We start from the raw sequence: 19,843 nt of genomic DNA, 5'->3' as shown, positions 1-19,843 counted from the left end.
TATTTTTAAGTTTTACTAGTTAACTATAAAAAAAATTGAACACACGCCTTTGGTCAAAGTTTATATTCTTTCAGCTATAGATATTTCTAAACTCCAATAGAGGTGTTATACTAAGATGCATGAAGATGTTTAAAATTGTTATATTGCTAGATTAATACAAATTCAAAATGACGTATGAAAAAATATGCAATATATCGTTTACATCAGAAATAAACAGTATTTAATGACTACTCTGTGTCCTTTCCACCACCTCTTTGTGATGTATGGTGCTTGTTTGTTTCCCAGATGTCCCTCATCACTCTGCAGAAGTCCGTCGCAGGTCAGGTGTTGATGTCAGAGGAGATGGACTGTATATACACGAGCTTGCTGAACAACCAGGTTCCCACCCACTGGTCGAGCTCTGCCTACCCTTCCCTCAAACCACTGGCCTCCTGGGTCAGAGACCTGGCCCTCAGGACCTCCTTTTTCCAGGTTTGCCAGAAAAAGGAAAAAACAAACACGGGCGCACACACACACACACACATATGGGCATCATAGGCACTGCTAACAGTGAGTTGTGTTTATAGTTTGTTCTAAAATACTTTGACTCCAGAAAGATAACGGACAAGCATGTGAATGAATCTAAAGATATGATGATTGGATTCGCTTCCTTATTCCGGCTCAAGTCTCTTTTTGTAACACTGACATTCACGGACACTGACACAACAGATAAATCTCACTATGCACACTGCTTTGCGTGTGTGTGTGTGCGTTGGCGCTCATGCACTTATATTTCCGTGTGTTTTTGCTTGTGTGTGTGTGTGTGTGTGTGTGTGTGTGTGTGTGTGTGTGTGTGTGTTTTCTCATCAAGTCAAAACACACTAATAACACATGAACATTTTGCGTTCTTCCCAGAGGCACAGACCATCTCTCTCTCTGTCTCTGTCTCTGTCTCTCCCTCCCTCCCTCCTTCTCCCTTTACACCCTCTCTCAGCACTTGGTTCATCTCCCCTGACTCAAGCTGCTCTTCCGTAAGACTGGTCTGAACATGTGTGTTGCACAATCACTTAAACTCACTCTCTCTCTCTCACACACACACACACACACACACACACACACAAGGGACAAACAGGCGAGAGTTGCATTTGCACACAAAGTGATGAGTAGTCGCTGAATCAGACTGCACATGTTCACTACCTCAGAAGAGAGTCTACCGCACTGTCCCGGGTCGAAGTGGAGTCACTGAGTCATTTTCAGGTCCCATAAGTAAAAGGATGCTGTAATGCACTGAACACAACGCATAAAAAAGTTATTCAAACACCCATCTAATTACATCTCCCTCCCTTTATCACTCTTGCTCTCTCCGTCTTGCTAGAATTGGATCACACGTGGTCGGCCCAAATCTTTCTGGATCTCAGGATTCTTCTTCCCCCAAGGCTTTCTCGCTGGTAAAACACTGCAGCACCAAAATATCTTCCATGTTTTTTTAATGAACCGTAGCACCAAGACAAATTTCAAAGCTGCTACAGTATGGCGAACACTCTAATAATCCTTAAGAGTATACATGATTGCGATGTGAGTTTTAAACTGCTCAACATTGTCCGTGTTCTCCTCTACCTGCTGGCCTGTAGGGGTGCTTCAGAATCATGCCAGGCACTACAGTTTGCCCATCGACGAGCTTGACTTCCGCTTCAACGTAGTGCCGACGTACAGAGACCAAGTAGCAGTCTGTGATGCTCTACGCACTCAGCCCAACAACGCTAAACTGGACATGGATGAGGAGGTATGTTTCAAATATGGGCTGCCCCAGATTGCATCCATGATTGTTGCAGCTAACATCAGGGCAGCAGACATCATATATGTCTATGGGAGAAATCTTGAGGAAGGCTAGAAAAAAAAAATACAACAACAAGCAAACACTGTAATGGTATCTTCTAACAATAGTAGATTGGACAGGACAGAGCCATTAAGTCAGTTCAGTACTGTCTTAACGCAGTTGTTCAGTATGTGTTGTTTTCTAGAAACTAAAACTAAGTTAAGTCTGTCATTATGTTTTGTTTTTTTCTTTGAAGATTAAAGCTAATCTTCAGATACACTCTTTGCTTAAATTTAGATGATGAGCTATAAAATTTCATTAAAGAAATAGTTTAACATTTCGGGAAACCCTGAGTGGCTTTCTTGTTTAGAGTAAGATGAAAAGATTGATATCTGTTTATTAATTAATGCACACAATAACTGGTTGGAAATGTTACACGCTGGATTATTTCTTTGCCGTGAGCAGTGACTTCCGGGAATCTTGTTATACTTGTGAGGTCGCCAGGCAACCAGAAGAAACCCTGTGAAGTTACTACACCCGGCCAAGAAACAGTGTAACGCATAACCTCGTGGAAAAGCATTTTTTTTTTTTTTCGTATTTTTCGTATTTACACTGTTGTTTTTGTACGTATTAAACAAATGGGAATATTAAACAAAAGCTGCATTTTGTCACCTTTGGTCAGAGTCTGGCTAGCTGTTTCCTACTGTCCTGCTGTTTCTTTGTGCTAAGCTCAGATCACTGTCTTTTGGCATAGGCTTCAGATTGTTATTGAACATGAATATGAGTGGCACGTATCTTCTCATCAAAGTCCCTGCAAACATGTTTAACTTAAAAATGTTTCATAATGTTTTAGCATTGGAAATCCAACCCAGTTTGTCTACATGTGATGTGACCTCTCTTACCTGAACTTACCTCATAAATCACTAAACCATTCCGACAACCCCTCTACACCCCCCAGCTGAAAATGAAATAAAGCCATGGTCAAATTTGTGCATAGAGCTTGTTTCTGTTGGTAACCGAGCTTTCAAAGCGAGCAGTGATGGTCAAGCAATGTTGAATATTTATTCATGCTATGCATACATACATATATAAGTCTATATATCTTCACCATCTCCATGTCATTTGTGGATACAACAGTTGCCCGAGCCGGAGGACGGCGTGCTCGTGCATGGTATGTTCCTGGATGCCTGTCGCTGGGACGACGACAGGATGGTGATTGAGGATGCTTTACCTGGAGTGATGAACGCCGTGCTGCCAGTGATGCACTTTGAGCCTCAGCAGAACTACGTGCCTGAGCCTGACCTCTATCACGCTCCTCTGTACAAGACATCAGCCAGAGCTGGGACTCTGTCCACCACCGGTACACTCACAGACACTCACTTATATGCTGGTTTACACTTTAGTTTGTTTTTTGCATTTGAAGGCAAATTTATGCTGCATGAGTAAGCAGGGATTGATTGATTTGCTCAAGGGCACCTTAGCATGGAAGTACACCTCGATAGGTATTTTTGGTGCCCAGTCTAATGGATAGAGGATCTGACTGGACTTTTCTCTCACCCCTCATTTTTGTCTCCCTCCAGGTCACTCAACTAACTTTGTTTTGACGGTAATGCTCCCCTCCAAGCAACCCAGCGACTATTGGATAACAAAAGGCTCCGCTCTCCTGTGCCAGCTGGATGATTAAGTCTTTATTAAAGACCAAAAATGTATGTTAAATATTATCAAAATGCACAGTTCTATGCATTACCTTAAGTTAATGTTAATGTTAAAGTTGAAGTTTTTGTGGAATTATTTCTAAAGATTTTCACATACATGATTTATGCTGAAAGTGCACTTCCTTCACATACAGTGTAATAAACACTTCAAAACTACCGCTGACTGATGTGGTTCCTCTGGACACTTGAGGTTACTATCAGTTATATGTAGCAACAAAGTCTCCTCCTGCTGACACTCGATGACAGCGGTGCAGTACATCCACATCTTTGAGGATGAGACACACCGTCTTGTTGCCGTAAACACCATATACTAGACTCCCACACTGGACAGCTCCGCTACTGCTGAGCGGCAAGTCACTGGAAGAATGGGCTAACCGAAATTTACTGTACACGTGTAGCCTCAGGGAGAGAGGAGATGGAGGGATGGACGACGGAATAGATATATATGGATGAACAGAGATGGGGGGCCAGACACATGGATGTTAATGGTTCAAAGAGGGAAAAAACAGCATAGCTAAGAGGGATGAGTTGAGACAAGAGAAGGAGTGATGATCATCGAATGATGAAATGATTCCGCCACAGCCCCCACACACATCAGCAGCCTATTTGTGTCACTTAGGGCATGCAGTGCTAACACAAAAAATATGGCTCTTCAAACACATTAAGTACACCCACTGCAGCACTGGGGCAATGTGCAGACACACTCAATCTTTGTCTCTGTCACAAACACACACACACAAACACACCCTGCCTCCTCCACACCTTACTGGTCCGCTGAAGGCAAGCAGGACGGGGCATGTAAATATTATATTTAACATCGACCTGGAACTGAACAGAAAAGGAAAAAATACTCAGTAGCTCCTGCTCACTATGATGAAGAGGGATAACTTATAAAGCCTTATCAACAATTTGCTGAAATACTTGAAATAATTTGATAGGGGTTTAGGTAATGTATCATACAGTAAATTAATCAGATACTCATAATACCTGTACGTTTATAACTGGATTTTAAGCATTGTTACATTCAACTGTATTCTGAGATGAAAAAAAAATCAATAATGATATTAAACAATAAACAATTGCTATCAAAACACAACATTGCAATGGTCTTTTCTGCTAGATTTTACATATAGTCAAAACGTTTAATTTAACAAGGAGTTATTGTTTGAAACAGTGCAGATTAGGAATGATCTTTAAAAATCTCCATTTCATGAATTGAAAATGCATCACTGTAAATAAAGATAGTTTAGGGTCCGACTACAGTAAATCCAACAGTCATACGAGACAAAATGATGACTGTGATTGTGCTTCACTGCGTCAGTGGACTCTTTCTGTTCTGCGTCGACCAGAAAGTGGATATACAAAATGTACCTAATCAAATGTATATATAATTCCCTGTTACAGCTGTACTGTGAAGCTGGAAAGCAGAATTACCGTACACAACAATTTACATTCTTGTAAAGACTGAAGAGACTGTAGCCTTATAAGAAGCATTAAAGCAGAGTTGTCTACAATTAGAGTAGGGAGAATTGATATCAGGTTTCGGATACAGACAGAATATACACATAAATATTGTATGTAATCCCTCAAATGTGTTTATCAAAACAATTCTGAGAAAGGTATGTATGTCACAGAGGCAGGATATTTGACAGTAAGGACTTGATTGTCCTAACTGATATCAGTGCAGCGCAGTACCCCAAGAATCTTCTCATGCGTTATATTCCATAGAAGTTTTCATATCGGCACATGTCAGACAACATTTACATTCGTTCTACAGGCTCTAGAAGTAATGATAAGATAATGAAAATAATAAAGTCAATCCAATATCATGTCATATTTCTGCTGTCCCTCCTCTGTCCCTCAATTGTCCTAACTGTGCAGACCACTGTGCACTTTAGGTTATTGAGCTAACGTCTATTTTTGTGCGAGGTTGGGACCTTTAGCACAGACAATTGCATGACATGGCATGCAAAGGCCTCCCTAAAGCTGTAAATGGTGATGAGTTGTCTGGCTTTATGGGGGCATTTAAGTGCAAGTCATCAGGACATGTCAAACCTCTCTGTTTATTAATCTCACCTTCACACAGATTTAATCACGGATAGCGAAATCAGACTACTTCCTGCACCCGAAAGTGGGTTTCTGCTCTGAGAACGTCCCTCCTGTGTTTTCTTACATTTGGAAAGTGCACAGAGATCTATTTTTCATTTCCGTTTTTTATTTTGTTGCAGTTCATTCCAACTAGTGTGTGCACAATGAGTGCACACATTGCTTCACCCATGCACGAGTCTGTGCGGCTCTTGGATCAACGCCAACGTTCGCTGACCTCGTAACCGCCTTTATTAACCTCCTTTCTCCTGATCAATCCTTTTATGAGCCAAGATTATGAACTATGAATAACTGTGAATGTACTCTACCGTTATTAGGATGAAAGTCAGAATGAAGTGGGGGGGAAAGGCTTGAAGGAGTTAATAAGATTACATGCCCCACTCACTCTGAAACCAGATTAACAATGTTTTATCACCACACGTGCACACACACACACATACACACTTTCATCCCCGTGGATTAAGTCAGAGGGAAGGGGACATGCTTCATGTCGCAAACAGATGGGTCCAAAGAAAAATGGGGGTGTTTTTTATTCAAAGGGGTAAAGAAGGAAGGAGGGGCAGAGATTCAAAATGATAAAGAATGTGTACACGGCTGATGAAAAGAGCTGTAGGGCGATCAGGACAGCTGTTAACACTTCTGTTTGACAATTAATCGACACGTCGTTAATTATGAAAAGCACCAATTGGCAGTGGGTCAGCCTTGCACTCTCAATGGAGTGATTTGTAATTCGGTTTAATGATGTCGACAACAGTCATTTGAGCTAAGCAGGAAATGTGTGATTACTCGGGTGTTTATCAAACTAGACTGTCTAGGTCACACGGGTTATTTAACCGGGATAGATTTCATTAAAAGTTGCCACAGTGACTTTGAGGTTTTTTGGACGTCCACTCAGATATCATCCTGACTGCTTTGACGGATTTAAAGGAACGCTTCAACATTTTTGGGATGTACACACGTGAGTTAGATAAGAAAACAAGAAAATCGTGTTTGTACATTTAAAATGAAACAACCTAGTTAACTTAGCTCAGCATAAAGCAAATGAAACGATTAAGTGTAATGGTTTAATAGTAAAGCACATATCCCCATAAAACCACAATGTGTCATTTTGTATACAGCTGCAGCAGCAGCTTGGAAACCAACACAGTCATGCCTAATCAACTGAATAGGTCGACTGTCACCGTTCCCAAAACAATTTGACCGTTGCAGCTTAGCAGCAGTTTCCCGAATTAAAGTCCTAACCTTGTTTAATCCGTCCACCATCCCTGACAACCCTCCCTTACTGCTTCTCCTCACTTCCTCTCTTAAAGCCCTAAAAACTACTACAGCTGCTAAAGATCGCGGCCCAACAACAAATGTTAAAATGGGTCGTAATGAGCTGATTCATGTGTAGACCTACATGGTCGTTTTCATGAAGAGGTCAGGCTGATAGAACCAGTTAACAGGTAGCCGATCTTAATCTTCTGTAAAACACATACATATATGTTGTTGTTTTTATTACTCCATCTTTTGTACGGGTTACACAAACCGTTTCCCAATTTCCAGAAGGCCTAGTCTATTTATGATAAGCTAAACTATGCTAAGATTACAAACTCTGTTAGTTGTCGTGGCCTGCCTTAACATTCAGCGCACCAGCATGAGGTTTTAACCTTCTCATCTATGCCCTGGACTGATAATAACAAGTTGGCGATTTGATGAGGGATGAGGAGGAAACCCCTCCTCCTTGTTGGCGAAATGATCAAAATGCTTCCCCCTTGGTACTACCCCCCCAAGTGGTTGCAGAAGAGAGAATGCATGGACAGAGGGTTGTTTAGTTGAATTTGATTGATTTTGATCTGACTGACGTCTGTGACAGTCTCTAGACGGCCGAGTATGGCTCTGACGCCAAAAGAACCCATTGTCAGGGGTTAATGAAACGAACTCGGTCCGTCCCCCTTGTCGAAATTTGACAAATTGCCTCGTGACATAGCGGTCCAAAATATTCCAGTGTTCCAAGACTTGACAAAGGCCTTTGAGTCCTGTTCTAGTCGTGACGATTTAGAAGAGCGTGTTCAGCATGCAGAACAAGCAGGTAGGTAAATGACAGGACGGATCTCGCTCATATATAACTTCAAATTAAGTTAAAGGTCAGAGTGAACACTGTCTGATGCATATGAAGTGTAAGGTGGTCGGCGAGTCCCCACCTGATCACCAGAAGGGTGTGTGCGTGCAGCCAAATATTCTACAAAGCAAACGGCCATATAGATCTAACAGGAGGGGCAGGTGTGTGGTCTTTACAGAAACTGAACAAAGTCCACAGAGATCTGTTCCAGCTGACCTGGTACCAACAACGCCAGCGAAGAGTGAAAACATTACTCACCAGGATGAATAACTCACCTTCCCCCCCGTCATTTACAAGGTGGTCTGCACCTTCCTGAGTCCAGAATTAGGGAACATTGGGACAGTCTGGAAGGGCGACTTGTCCTTGTCAGCTCGACCTGTTGGCAAATAAAATGTTTGTGCATTTGTGTGTGCTTGCACGGGGTGATACAGTGATGTGCAGCTCCAGCCAGCAACAGCTGCCTGTCTGCATGTGGTGAAGCCTGAGATTAGATTTGACCAATTTGAATATGTCGTCACTCTGCTGAGCAGCATTTCGTGTGTGCGTGTGTGTGCTTCTGTGTGCGTGTGTGTGCGTGTGTGCATGTGTGTGCAGGTGTGTGATGTGTGCTGCCAAATGTCCAAACTAATATCGCAGACAGTAAGGAGATTGGATCCCTCCTGACTTGGTCTATCTCAATCATTTATTTCCTGCTGGGGAATGAGAAATGCCACTGAGCCTTGCTGTCTGAAGACTCACTCTCACATGTTTACTTATCTGAGCTCATGTTTAACCTGTCAGCTCTGGGTGCAGGGAGCCTCAAAAACCGAAGTCTGAAAACTTGTCCGAAAACTTTAACTCCACTAAACCAGGCCACGCGACACGACTGAAAAGCAGATTATGGGGGAGACAACGCCCACGAACCATTTATAAATACTGTCCCCTTGACAGAAACCGCTGAGCGTTTTGATGTAGTGTATGAGATGTAAATATTGAGCTAGAGGCAGATGAATAGTTTGCAATAGCTATGAGAAAGTGCTGGAAAATAGAAAAAGTGTCAGTTCTTGTTTGTCAATTCTCCCGAAGAAAGCAAGTAACATAAAAAGGATCAATACCGAGAGCTGCCTGGTTTCATAAATCAACAGATGCTGTGCTCAGCTGTGACATCTCTATCACACTGTGTCGGCTTGCACTGAACTAGTCAATGTACAAAAAATTATTACATCAGGAACTTTTGCTGGAGATTTCAGATTTAAAGAAATAGTGATGAATTGCAGACATTTTAAGATCGTTGGCAAATGTACAATAATGATCATATTCTTAGGAGAATTTTGCCCTTCATACCATGTATCAGTATTGCCAAAGTTACCCTGATGTACAATAACATTATTGCCTGACAATTATATAGGTAGATGGTTTCATTCTACAGTGTCTCATTTCCTGACATGATCTGGATGGCAAAATATGGCGCCTACGTCACATACAACTTCTTTCCAGCCAATTGTGCTTGGTGATAAATGTGACTCGCATGTACAGCTGTCATGGACCATATTCACATGGCGGCCAATTTCCTTTGACATCACACTCGGGGGGAGAAGATCTTAATGTCATGCAGCTGTCATACACACCTAGGCTATCTGATGAATTGTTATCATTTCAGTGTTTTCTGACTGGTTAGTAAACTGTAACTTAGACATCGGATCCAGAGGGACATCAGACCATATTTCAAGGTAAAACCACAGGTCTGATAACCAAATACCATCTGATAGAGAACATCTAACGTTAGCATTAAACCACATTCTAGCTAATTTTACTGTTTCATACAGTACTGTTTTGATGCGATACAGGTAGGAAAAGTGTAAATTTATTCTGGAACATTAACACACATTTTGGAGACATTTGTATAAACCTGGAGGTGAAACGCACAGGATGTAATCAAACGTTAATGTTAGCTAGGAGGTTGTTGAATGGTAATAACAGCTAATGAGTTATTACATATGTTGTTTTACCTTTAAATATGGCTGAATGTGCACACAGATTTTTTTACTATCCATGATCTTTTTATTCACATGCCAGATTACCTACGTTAATGTGACCTAGAACACAGCAGCATTGTATTATCCCAGCATTCGAGTTTCCAACCCTGAGCGTGTTGTTGGAGGAAAATGGCCGCCATGTGAATAAGGTCTATTCTCTGTCCTTCGCACCATTAGACACTCTTTTGAAGAGACTCACTATGGTGAAGTCAAGTTGTTTGTGACACATCATAAAATCCAGTAATTGATTTATTAATTAGCATAACTGTTTTCATGCAGAATATGAACAGGCTTCCCAATGTGTTGTCTTACGGACATATGGATGCCCCTTTTTATGTGTCATACCAAAGTCCTTGCAGCTACATTAGCTTGCTTTATAAATGTAGTAAGTGTTCTGTGAAATGAGACATTATGACTCTAGAATAATTTTCTTCAAGATACATTTAATTTTTACCCTCTGGTGCATCCATGTTTCTCCATTCAGTATGAATATGGAGCCAAACGACAGTAAGCTTAGCCTAGCTAAGACTGGACACAACCGGGCTCCATCTAAAACGAAATCTAATGTCACAGGTAGATTCCTCGAGTATTGTTTTAGGGTAACACTTTTTTTTTTTACGAATTAAACAAATGGGAATGTTAAACAAAAGGTGCATTTCGTACCTTTGTTACAGAGAAGGCTAGCTGTTTCAACCTGTTTCCAGTCTTTGTGCTAAGCTAAGCTAACCAGCTGCTGCTCCAGCTCTGTTTTTACTCCAGAGAAATTTAAAATGGAATCCATATTCAGAATGCAATGTACAAATATTTCCCAAATGTAAAACTACTTTACAGCTTGTAGTAAGAAAATGTTTTCTGCCTGTTTATTTTCTAAGCTGTGAAATGTCACATATCCTATTACCACACTGTATGTGAACAATATTATGGCATTAACTTAGTGGTCCTTAAGGCTTTCCTGTCAGCGAACTCCAGTCACTTAAAGAAAGGAACAAGGCTCGTCTGACAACTTTGGTGAGTGAAAGCATTTTCAAGTGTATTCTTTAGTGAAGGGTAGCATGCCAGCCACTCAAATGCCAGTAAATAACACATTTCTCCTTTATTTTTTTCTCAAAATAGTCATGTACAGTGAACCTTTATGTACATCCTTCAAAGGAGAATGAGTCATACTGAGCAGAGAGGCACAGACCACAAAGAAAAAAAGACACTCAAGTTGACAAATATACAACACTGGTGATTAGAAAAGTAAGCCGGTGGTGACATGGCAAAAGCAAACAGTCACACCCTCATTTTACATGTACATCTCAATGTCAGTCCATAGAATATCACATTTGCTCTGCTATTAGGAACCAGTAATGTGGTTCTAGCTTCAGTACAGCTTTGACCTGTGAATTGCAGAATGTCTTTCACGCTGAACACCTAATTCTCTTCTCAAAACTGCAGCACACTCTCATTTGAGAGTTCATTGGACACACTATGAAATCTTTCAGTGCCATAAACATCAGCATGAGTGAGTAACAATAGAAATGGGTCAGGTTATCTCACAGGGTATCAACATAATTGGCTGTCATCAGTTGTCAGTCCACGTTACTATATGTTGATGACACTTCTCATTCCCCCGTCTCATGTGATTCATTCCTTCCCCACTGTTCTTATTCTCCAAGATGAGTCAGTGATCATGGTCTTGTATTATTCCTCGATCTGTTACTCATCCTTGCTAACAGCATCTAAGACCCTCTTCCCTCTTCTGTCCACATGTACTTTGACAGGCAAAAAAAAACAAACCAAGCACAGATTTCCTTGGATAAAAATCAAAAAACAAACAAAAAAAACAGTTTGGTTATCTCTGATTATTAGTGTTCACCTCTTTACCTCCAGTAATCCTTTTAAATTTCAATCTACATGATAGGGGATGATATATGGACCAACATTAGCGGAACAACATTTTGGTAAATATGATTATTAGCTTTCTTGACAAAAGTTAGACGAGAAAATTGACACCAAGCCAATGTTTGCCCATTCAAAATATGAAGCTACGTTAGCGACCAGCTAACAAGCTAATTGGGGGTAAACAACTGGCTTGGCTCTGTCCAAAGGTAACAACATTCATGCTTCAGCACCGTTAAATCTCAGATTATTCTTTTGGTTCTTTACTCGATTTGTTTTATGCTAAACGAAACTAAGCTTACAGCGGCTGCTGGGTCTAGCTTTATAATTATTGTTCAAGCATGAGTTGGCATCCGTCTGCATATTATTTCCTTCTGTTTCCAGTCTTTGTGCTAATCTTACAAACTGACTGCTGACAAATAAAGTATTTTGAATTGAATTGACTGCAGCTATACTGTACTAAAATCACAGATAAACCCTTTATGAAACCTTTGTGTAATCCATAACCCAAGTGTAAAATCAAAACATTTTGTTCATTAGTGTTTCCCTGCCGTTTTCCCATTCCGTCTTACTGCACAGACAGGAGTTGTATAAATCCTCTCGTCTCACTCTGGTCAGGAAACCCAAAATGTTGAATTCCTCCTTTAATGTTACAACAATTTACAATTTACCAATTTGTGATATTTAAACAATAATAAATATCACATTCCTGGTTAGAGTGTAAAGATTATTATAGAATTTAAGTTGAAACCATTTTTTTTTTTTCTAAATCTCAGCAGGGTGTGAATAATAAGAAGTTTTGACATTATGACATCTACGTATTGTGATGCAGAGATATTTACTGAAGTTCTCCACCAGTCCTGTTCAAAAGTTCTTGTGCTAGCGATGTAAACACTACATTATATTTAGTGGTCAGTCCAGTGACATCCTGCCTCCTTTTAGGTTTTGAGTATAAATTGGACAGGTGATCAATACTTACATACTGTACCTTTGAATCTAAAAAAATGATTCAAAGTGAAAGAGTACTGCATGTGCATTTCAGCCAAGATTGACCTCACCTTTTCCTGCCAGTCCACGTAGATATGACATTTAAATGTTTTACAGTCTTGGAGTCACAGAGTGAATGGAAAGCTTGTCAGCTGGTGGCTGCTATTTGTAGGTACTCGGCCCATTGATTGAATCTAGCAGCATGAATTCCATTTTCGTGAGTATTACTGCAGCAGTCTCACGGTTCCGCCTAAAATTCCACTTGAAAATGGCCGAGTGCTAAGTCGCAGGACTCTGCGAGCTCAGCTGTACGCGTCAAAAGGGGGAATTCACATGTGCCTTCTCCCAGCGAGGTTGCAGGGGATCAGAGGGGACGCTTGGGGTAGCGAGGAGAGACAAGGTTTAACACAAATCTGTTACATAAGGTCACCCACTAATCCCTGTTGCATGTTGTTGCTAGAGATTAGAGAAGAAAGTGTTTGCCTTTCGCCGAATATTGGGGAGTAAAAACACAAAGCTCTCGGCACTACAAAAGATTAGTACCAAATGCATCTCTACTGGGGTGATGTCCCTCCACAATGAATTTGAAAATCCCTCCCAAAAACAAATATTGTCTTTCAGTCACTACTCACTGTGATCTTCATTGTGAGTTTTTTCTCCTAATACAGCATGACATTGTGTAACCAGCACATTAGTCTGATAATACTGAATAACTCTCAAAAGATAAATGCGCTGTGAATTTATGTGAGACATTTACACAGAGCAAGAGTGCACCCACACTAAATATACTCTTAAGCACGAGGGAAGTGGCAAAGTTGGGATATGCCTTCTGAAATCACCTCACGTATTTATTAATAACTGTCTTCAAAAGTAAAGTCACCATTAAAGTACGACTTGCAGTGGTAATGGTGAAACTTTTTCTATTCACATTTATGGGTATTGAACCTGAAGCTGTGAAAGAAATGAGAATATCAGTGGCAACAAAAGAAGGGCGAGGAAACAGTAGAGCTGGAATGAGTCGTCAATAAGTGGAATAGTCGATGGAGAGGAAGTTAATAGACCATATTTACTCAGCAACCATCGTGCTCAGGGTGGTAAGTTCCAATGTTGTACAGCTGAGTTCCTGCAGTATAGTCGTATATGTAGGGAATCTGACAGGTTGATACCATTTCATTGCATACTGATTGATCAGGAACTGAGAAAATGATGGAAAGTGAAAATCCAGAAGGACTTTGGGCCACGTTTCAAAATACAAATTAGTTAGACTTCAGCGAATGTTAGCTTTCAACCACTTCACAGCTAATTCCTATTTGATGGCGTCACGATACAATACAAAAGGTGTAAATAAATTTTAATATCAACACACATCTTAGTCACATTTACTTAAGCCTGGAAGTGAAACACACTGGATGTAACCCAGTGGTGTTAGCTAGGAAGTTATTGAATGTTAACGTTAGCTAATGGGTTATCAAAATTGTTGTTTTAACTGATAGAAGGCCCGATGTCCCTTCAGATTTTAAATATTCATCCTCTTTTCAGTTCTTGATCAATCAATCTGTGAAATAGCAATTTGCCAGATTTTCATGTGTATATACAACTTGCAACCAAGAACATGGCAGCATAACGAAGTCCCAGCATTCAAGCTTCCCATCCTGTGCGTGACGCCAGAAGAAAATGGCCACTGTGTGATTATGGTCTTACGAACATTCACATTTTCCTGCTGCTTAAATGTAAGGAATGGAGAGCAAATTAAATATCTTTGAGTTTTGAAATGTTCAGATAAAACAAGTGATCAGAATACGTCGCCAGGGACTCGTTTTTCGTTATTTTTCATTTTATATACAAAAACAACTAATAAGAGTAATCTAGACAATTATCATCGGATGAATCAAGACGTGTAATGTACAGTGCTGTGAGTTAACATGTTGGTAGCTCTCAGTAAGTCCACCAACTTAATAAAAAGATTTAATCTCAACATCAACACATTAATAAAGTAAGATGTAGTTTTATTTACAAAATACAAAACTAACATGACTAGACTTTTAATTGAACTCTATTGACTGTACTGTCTGTAACTGCTGAAAACATTAAGACGAAGATGAGAAGTGCTACAGTGGGGAGAGGAAGTGAATGAGAGCTGACAAAAGTGGCAGATAACAAGGAGCTGGAAGAGAAAGAGTGTTAACGATAAATTCTGATGAGACGTGAAGACCAAGGGGTGGCAGGTAAAGGATGTCAGCAGGGATACAAATGAAAAGTGCATTAGTGTGTGTTTCTACATCATTAACTACCATATGTAGCCTCAACCTCCTACATGGCATACTGTATGTACAGTGTTAGCTGGGGGAGAGCCACTTTGAAAAGGGAAAAAAATCACACCTACCCTAAACAGCCATATACTGGTAAGAGATGTGTGACGATAGAGGGAAAGGTTTGGTTCGATGTACTGTAGATGTAACTATGCTTTTCAAATATCTTGTGAGGCTTCACATAGTTGTGGCAGAGAGGCTCGCGTGGCACAGTTCTAAACTTAGCAGGACTTCTAATGTTAGCTCCGTCTCTCTGTCACCTCTCAGAGAGGGAAGAGATCGGCCTTATGTGAAGTCTTTGGAAACAGCCTCGATGAAGTTGGGGGCTGACATGAGGATGGTGAAGGTGCAGATGATGGAGAAGAGCGAGAAGGCCACCAGGCATAACCGATCCACCACCGCCGCTGCAAACTTCCACTCGCTGCAGATCGCCTCTCCCTCGTCCTGATCCCGGAAGCGCCTGGCGATGTACTGCACCTCCTCAAGGATCCGGGAAATCTCCGGAACCTGCTCCAGCAGCAGAGTCCGCGTGTGTTCTGAGAGAATTTCGTGTTGGGAGGAGCCGTTGGGGTGGCCTCCGCCACCGCCGCCGCCGCACACCACCACACCTGAATCGGTGCTTGGTGGGAAAGCAGGGTTGTCCGTGCCCATCGAGTGGTAGCCGAAGTACAGGTTCATGCTCCCGTTGGTCGTGGTGGACTGCGTAGACGCCTGCCCCGGTATGGTACTCATCTGGATGCTGTTGGTGCTGGTGTGGTGAGGAGGAGGAGGGTGGGTGGAGTACTTGTAGCTTGCAGGGGTACTGGAGCTCACGGCTGTTTTGTTTTCCTCTCCAGGTTTCTTCATGCGGAGAAACCAGGCACACCAGTTGAGTAGGATGACTCGGACCTGGATGAAGAGATGCGATAAGGGGGAGAGATGAAGATGGTGAGTTCTAGATCAAGATATGGATGGTAGAGTGAGAATATAGAGAGGCAAGAACACTTAAGTATAAAGAAAAAATCACTTTTTTTTCCTGTGCTACATTGCGGTGCACATCAGCTATGGGTTTTTAGAAAACACTTGAAGCTGCTGTGAAGAAGTACTTTTGTGTTTTTGACCTAAGTGTAGGGGTAGACTCACATTTAATCAAAAGCTTTGTCAACCTAAGGTAAGAGGTTGGTGAGAAATTCCCACCTTAAGTTAATTCTCTGAGCTCTGCCCCTCCTTACTTTTGGAACTTCCTTAGAATTCTGGCCTTTTCTTAGAAATTATTTATAGTAAGACCGTTTAGACATTTAAATTGAGTGTTCAGAGGGAGAGTGAATAGAGGTGAAGCAGCACTAGACAGTGTGAGAAGAAAAATGTGTTTGAACACTGAACAGCATATAAACTTTTTTCTAGTCGACCCCCCAAAAGAAGTACGAACGTGAACATTTGCACAATATGGGACCTATAAAATGAAGTGTTGTTTCAAGATATAATGAATCTGTTAGTTAAACTTTGTGTTGAGACAACCTTTGCAAACCATCGAGTAAATGTCACTTCGTTGCTCCAACAAATGGGATCTGTAGCCTACTAAGAGCCTAGATGAGTAGGCGAATGTACAAATATGTAAAGGTCATTTGAACCAATGCTAATCTCTCTTTTTAAGTTTGTAGTGATAGTTAGTGGGTTTAAAAATATTAACCTACCCATTTAGGCATCTTCCCGCCGTGGGGGTCATGGTGGTGGAACTGCAGCACGAGGACGGTCACCACCACAGACAGGCCCACAATCATCATGGTACTTGCGAAGTACTGAGCTGAAAAAAAGTTCATAGGGATAAAGAGCAATTCATACGGTGTGTCAAAATTCTCAGCCTGTTTTCTGAAAGTTACTTGTGAGCTTTGAATGAAATGCTCATCATGCAACACACAGTAAAAGGAGAAGCATGATGACTTTGCAGAAAAATGTTGCAAAGTCAGTGAACCGGCTGGTTAGTCAGTGGAGGGTCTACGCCTGTCAACAAACCTAAGGTCAGAACGCCACAGGGGCCGGTCAGAGGATGACTAACATTTTTTACAGAACAAGCAAAACACATACAGAGCTGGCAGTCACTGATGCTACAACAACCCTACCCTGTCAACACACATGAGACATACACCCCTCTGAAAGAAAGATGTCATTTTTTATCCTGATCCAGCTGTGATGTCAGCGAGCTCTCCAAAAGAAAGCCAAAGTATAATTGGAGCAGTGTGAAAACGTGTCAGAGTGAAAGGTGAGGAGCATTTCATTTTGTCTATCAGTTCTGCTCCAGCTGCAGTGTGTTAATATGTGTACTCCAATAAACGCGAGTTTGCTAATGGCTTCGTTTTACATCACTGAGCTGCCAAATGATATCGAGCAGCATCTCCGTCTGCAGCCTCCCCCCCCCAATCTCATGGCCGGCTGCCTTGTCTCTTCTGGTCTGTATCAGTGTGACCTCACACAATGCAATTCTGCCCGTCTTCTACACAGAGGGTATTCTTCACATCCGGCCTCAGCAGCCTCCCACACCCGGCCCCCTTCCCGTCTCAGCCACAACATATCAGTGAGTCTGTGTGAAGACCGAAACTTTTCCAGCAGGCTGCTGGAAGGAAATGATGAAAAATCTCTGGCAGACCCTACTATAGCACCTCGTAGCCTGTCCACCATGTGCTAAAAGCTTCCTAATGAAGGTCAGAGGCTGGTGCAAGTTGGGGAGAAAAAAGTGAAGTACAGCAATTTTATTATTTTTTTTTTAATGATTGGTTGAACATCGAAAACTGCCCCTTCTGCAATATATCATTCCATTTTATAAGATTGATTAAATGTAGTCTCTAAAAAGGCATAGTTCAACATTTTGGAAAATGCGCATATTAACTTTTCTTGCCAAAAGTTAGATTAGAAGATCAATACCACTGTCTGGTTGTGTGCGAACAGAAAATGAAAGATTATTTTGTACCGGAACAATTGCATTCACAGTAAATGAAAATGGCCCCTGTCCTGGGGCTTTTTTCTTCGTAAATATACGCTACAGAGACAAGAAGTAATCAGAAGAAAAAGGAGATGGACTGAAGGGAAAAAACAAAAAAAACTAAAATAAGTTAGGCTACACAAACACTCCTACAGACACTACTTGTTCGTCAGTTTCTAGCTAGCTTACCGCTAATGTCTGCACATTAGATACGTCAGCTGTTGTTGGGAGAATCAATACAGATTTCAAAAAGCTGGTCAGCTATCATATTTAGTGAATGATGTTTCCGTTTCTGTCTAAACACACCTTCACAGATATCTATTCAATAAGAAGCTGGACCCAGGAATTTAGCTTAGCATAAAACAGCTGGAAACAGCTAGCCTGGCTCTGGGCGAAGGTAAAAAAAAAAAAAAAAACCAGCACCTCTAAAGCTCACTTATTAAATCATTAAATATTGTTTGGTACATTTTTACAAGACTGGGGTGTTAAGTTAACACTAAACCCAACTTGTCCTTTGTTAACACTGTTAACAAAGGACAAGTTGGGTTTAGTAGTTACCTTTGGAGACGTTTACATTTACTAAGCAGCCAAACTAGCTGTGTCCCCAAATAATCTAATTTGATGCTAGTTAAAGCTTTGTATTTAGCTTATGGACACAGTCTCGTCCAATTCTTGGCAAGAAAGCATGTATTTCTCACAAAATGTCAAATGTTTTTTTATTTTTGAACATGCATAGACTGCCGTAGGAATGAGTTACAAAACCTGGAAACAAGTTAGTTCTCTTGTCTCAAAGTCAGTGGGTTCAGCTGCTCAATGAAACTACAGAAGTTGCTGGGGACATTAAAGGTCAGAGGCTCATCAGCTCATTAGGCTGACATTGCAAACTATTCTAACTCTAACTCTACAACTTGCAGATTGATCAATTTATTATTAGAAGTGTGTAAACTACCGTGTAGCAAGATGTATGCGACTGCACAGCGTAGGCTAGTTAGCTTTTTACTTCTGATGTTTCATTTACGCTGCTAAATTCATAAAAGTGGTGTTCATCTGTGGAGATGTGTCAAAAGCTGGTGTTTGAAGGTGAATCAAAATGAGCGATAATTAGCGCATTTAACTGTCTTACCAATCAAAGGAACGGAGTCTGAAGTGGCAGGCATGATCTCTGCTACCAGTAACATGAACACTGTCAGAGACAGCAGCACTGTGATGCCTGCATGGAGAGAGAGAGTAGACAGGGAGGTGAGCAGAAACACAGAGGAAACATCCTTTCATCACAGTGTGGTTTTCTCTTACATGGTGATTTGAGACCACTCAAAATAAATGCAGATGGTCTGTTCAAAATAGGCGGAAAAGCAGCCGTGGATTTATTTTCGACTCTACGCTCTCTTTTCTTGCCCTCGAGGGAATACTTGCTGTTGTATATTTACTCTGACCTTGTCTCACTGAATGGCATTTTGAAACAAGCTGGCATTTGCAGGTCCAGGTGATTATCTTTTCTATGTTTATAATGAAGCTTTTATTCATCTGCTAATGAATAAAATCCAACACGAAATGCTAATTCACAGCTAGAATGTCAGCATTAGCATAGAGCAATGCCGAATAAATGCGTTAGCAGTGGCGTGGGGGTCCCGGTGGGCTGAGATCACCAAGGCGGAGGAGAGAGATACATTTTTGTCTGCATGTATATTATAATCATGAATCATTGGCGCGCAGGGTTGTGTTGATGTGTGTGTGTCCTGCCCTGTACCCAGTGAGATCTTCTCTCCGGAGTCAGCGGGGAGCAGGAAGACCAGCAGGGCCAGGCCAGAGATGAGCACGCAGGGGATGAGCAGGTTGAGGCCGTAGTAGAGTGTCCTGCGGCGCATGGTGACCGTGAACGTCACATCGGGGTAGGGCTCCTTGCAGCAGTCGTAGTACAACTCATTACGCTTAGCTGGAACACCTGCGGGAGACATTGAGAGGTGAGAAGGTATCAGTT

The 19,843-nt window shown here is 41.3% G+C and overlaps 2 protein-coding genes across 5 annotated transcripts in view; one reads left to right on the top strand and one right to left on the bottom strand.

Moving 5' to 3' along the window:
* Positions 1-3,666, top strand: part of dnah6 (dynein, axonemal, heavy chain 6) — a 57,588-nt gene extending 53,922 nt beyond the window's left edge. For all 4 annotated transcript variants that reach the window (XM_030417904.1, XM_030417920.1, XM_030417912.1 and 1 more), the window contains 5 exons: positions 286-471; positions 1,355-1,427; positions 1,611-1,762; positions 2,933-3,155; positions 3,376-3,666. In XM_030417904.1, coding sequence (XP_030273764.1) covers positions 286-471; positions 1,355-1,427; positions 1,611-1,762; positions 2,933-3,155; positions 3,376-3,479 — 738 coding nt within the window. In that variant the 3' untranslated portion in view covers positions 3,480-3,666. The remainder of the gene's footprint in view (positions 1-285; positions 472-1,354; positions 1,428-1,610; positions 1,763-2,932; positions 3,156-3,375) is intronic.
* A 7,136-nt stretch (positions 3,667-10,802) lies between these two features.
* The window catches only part of LOC115582649 (neuronal acetylcholine receptor subunit alpha-7-like), a 62,447-nt gene continuing 53,406 nt past the window's right edge, over positions 10,803-19,843 (bottom strand). The window contains exons 7-10 of the mRNA XM_030418730.1: positions 19,613-19,807; positions 18,989-19,075; positions 16,583-16,692; positions 10,803-15,797 (exon numbers count right to left, since the gene is read on the bottom strand). Coding sequence (XP_030274590.1) covers positions 15,195-15,797; positions 16,583-16,692; positions 18,989-19,075; positions 19,613-19,807 — 995 coding nt within the window. The 3' untranslated portion in view covers positions 10,803-15,194. The remainder of the gene's footprint in view (positions 15,798-16,582; positions 16,693-18,988; positions 19,076-19,612; positions 19,808-19,843) is intronic.

The sequence above is a fragment of the Sparus aurata genome, chromosome 1 (genome assembly GCF_900880675.1).
Source record: "Sparus aurata chromosome 1, fSpaAur1.1, whole genome shotgun sequence".
Classification (NCBI taxonomy): Eukaryota; Metazoa; Chordata; class Actinopteri; order Spariformes; family Sparidae; genus Sparus; species Sparus aurata.
This window is presented reverse-complemented; position numbering and strand designations above follow the sequence as displayed.